Source organism: Nannospalax galili, unplaced genomic scaffold, assembly GCF_000622305.1.
Source record: "Nannospalax galili isolate Female #2095 unplaced genomic scaffold, S.galili_v1.0 scaffold2110, whole genome shotgun sequence".
Classification (NCBI taxonomy): Eukaryota; Metazoa; Chordata; class Mammalia; order Rodentia; family Spalacidae; genus Nannospalax; species Nannospalax galili.
Genome location: NW_008327769.1, coordinates 38,295 through 39,552, shown reverse-complemented (window position 1 = coordinate 39,552; position 1,258 = coordinate 38,295). Strand labels below are relative to the sequence as shown.

The 1,258-nt window shown below is 36.3% G+C and overlaps 1 protein-coding gene across 1 annotated transcript in view; it reads left to right on the top strand.

The window, feature by feature from the left end:
- The first annotated feature begins 823 nt into the window (after positions 1 to 823).
- LOC103738211 (probable 2-oxoglutarate dehydrogenase E1 component DHKTD1, mitochondrial) overlaps positions 824 to 1,258 on the top strand; it is a 13,658-nt gene continuing 13,223 nt past the window's right edge. Inside the window, exon 1 of the mRNA XM_008838111.3 lies at positions 824 to 902. Coding sequence (XP_008836333.1) covers positions 824 to 902 — 79 coding nt within the window. The remainder of the gene's footprint in view (positions 903 to 1,258) is intronic.

Genomic DNA, 1,258 nt, shown 5'->3' with positions numbered 1-1,258 from the left:
TTGCTATTAGGTTACAGCAACTGTTCCTAGTGTTGTTTTGGTTCTAAGAGCCTTTGACTTAGATTTTTTTCCACTTCTGTTTTCCTTTGTGAGGTTTTATATTGTTGGACATGTTATAGACACGAAACACCTGCTCATTATAAAAACTACAGAAATACAGAAATGTTTACTTTTTCTAACCAGTGGACCCAAACCCTGTAATTCTTAAGGGTTTACATGCTGTTTTATATTACCCATACTGGTTTGCTCACAGCTTATTGGTTTTCTAGAATGTGGGACTTCTCAACTAGGAAAAAAAGAGTTTCCCTTATTAAGTGTAGATGAAGGAACTCTACTCTCTGCATTATTTTAAATACTTTGTTTTTAAGTTTTTATTTCAGCAGAACTCTTCCAAACAAAATGTGTTCACCATCCTGCTCAAGAAATATGATTCCAAACAAAGTTTCCTCCTTGCATTCATCTCCTCATACCTCTGCAGAGGTGACCACTACCTGATTGCATGTTTCTTTTGCCTATTTTAAAACTATTTAAGTAGAGTATGGTGGCATACACCATTTTAATCTCAACACTCAGCAATCTCTGTGTGTTTGAAGTCAGCCTGGTCTACATAGCATTCAGGCCAGCCAGGGTTACATAGTGAGACACTGTCTCAAACAAAACAAAACAAAATACAACACCACACCACACAACAAAACAAATGGTATATAACACAATATTCTACCAGATGCAAAGCACTGGATTCAGATCCAATACTGGCGGGAAAATGAATATGGATTCTTAAAAGTTTCTTTTGTCTCGCCCTCCCAATGTTTTATAGTCCAGAATGGAGAAAGTGAAGAGTGGAGCACATGTAGACTGGGCCACAGCAGAAACCCTTGCCTTGGGCTCCTTACTTGCTCAAGGTAAGATGTTTCTATTGAGCTTCCCAACAGGCAGAGGCAGACTACGCTCTGCATTATATTTGTTACATGAGAGCTCCTGAATTTCAATGACCTACTGTTAATTTCACTGATTAGAGAAGTTCTAAAACATATACTATTCCTTAGTCATAGTATAAGGAGATATGTTGACCATTTTCATTAGCATATGATAGACAAGGGAGCAGTTATATAGACACGGGGCTCATTCCTGGGTGCATTAGAAAGATATTTTTCTCTAAAAGTTGTATGACCAGAAATGACTCTTCAATTCTTATAATTTTATGTTGTTTTAAGTTCTATAGACTTTTAAATATAGGAAAGATATGTTTTTTCTTTTT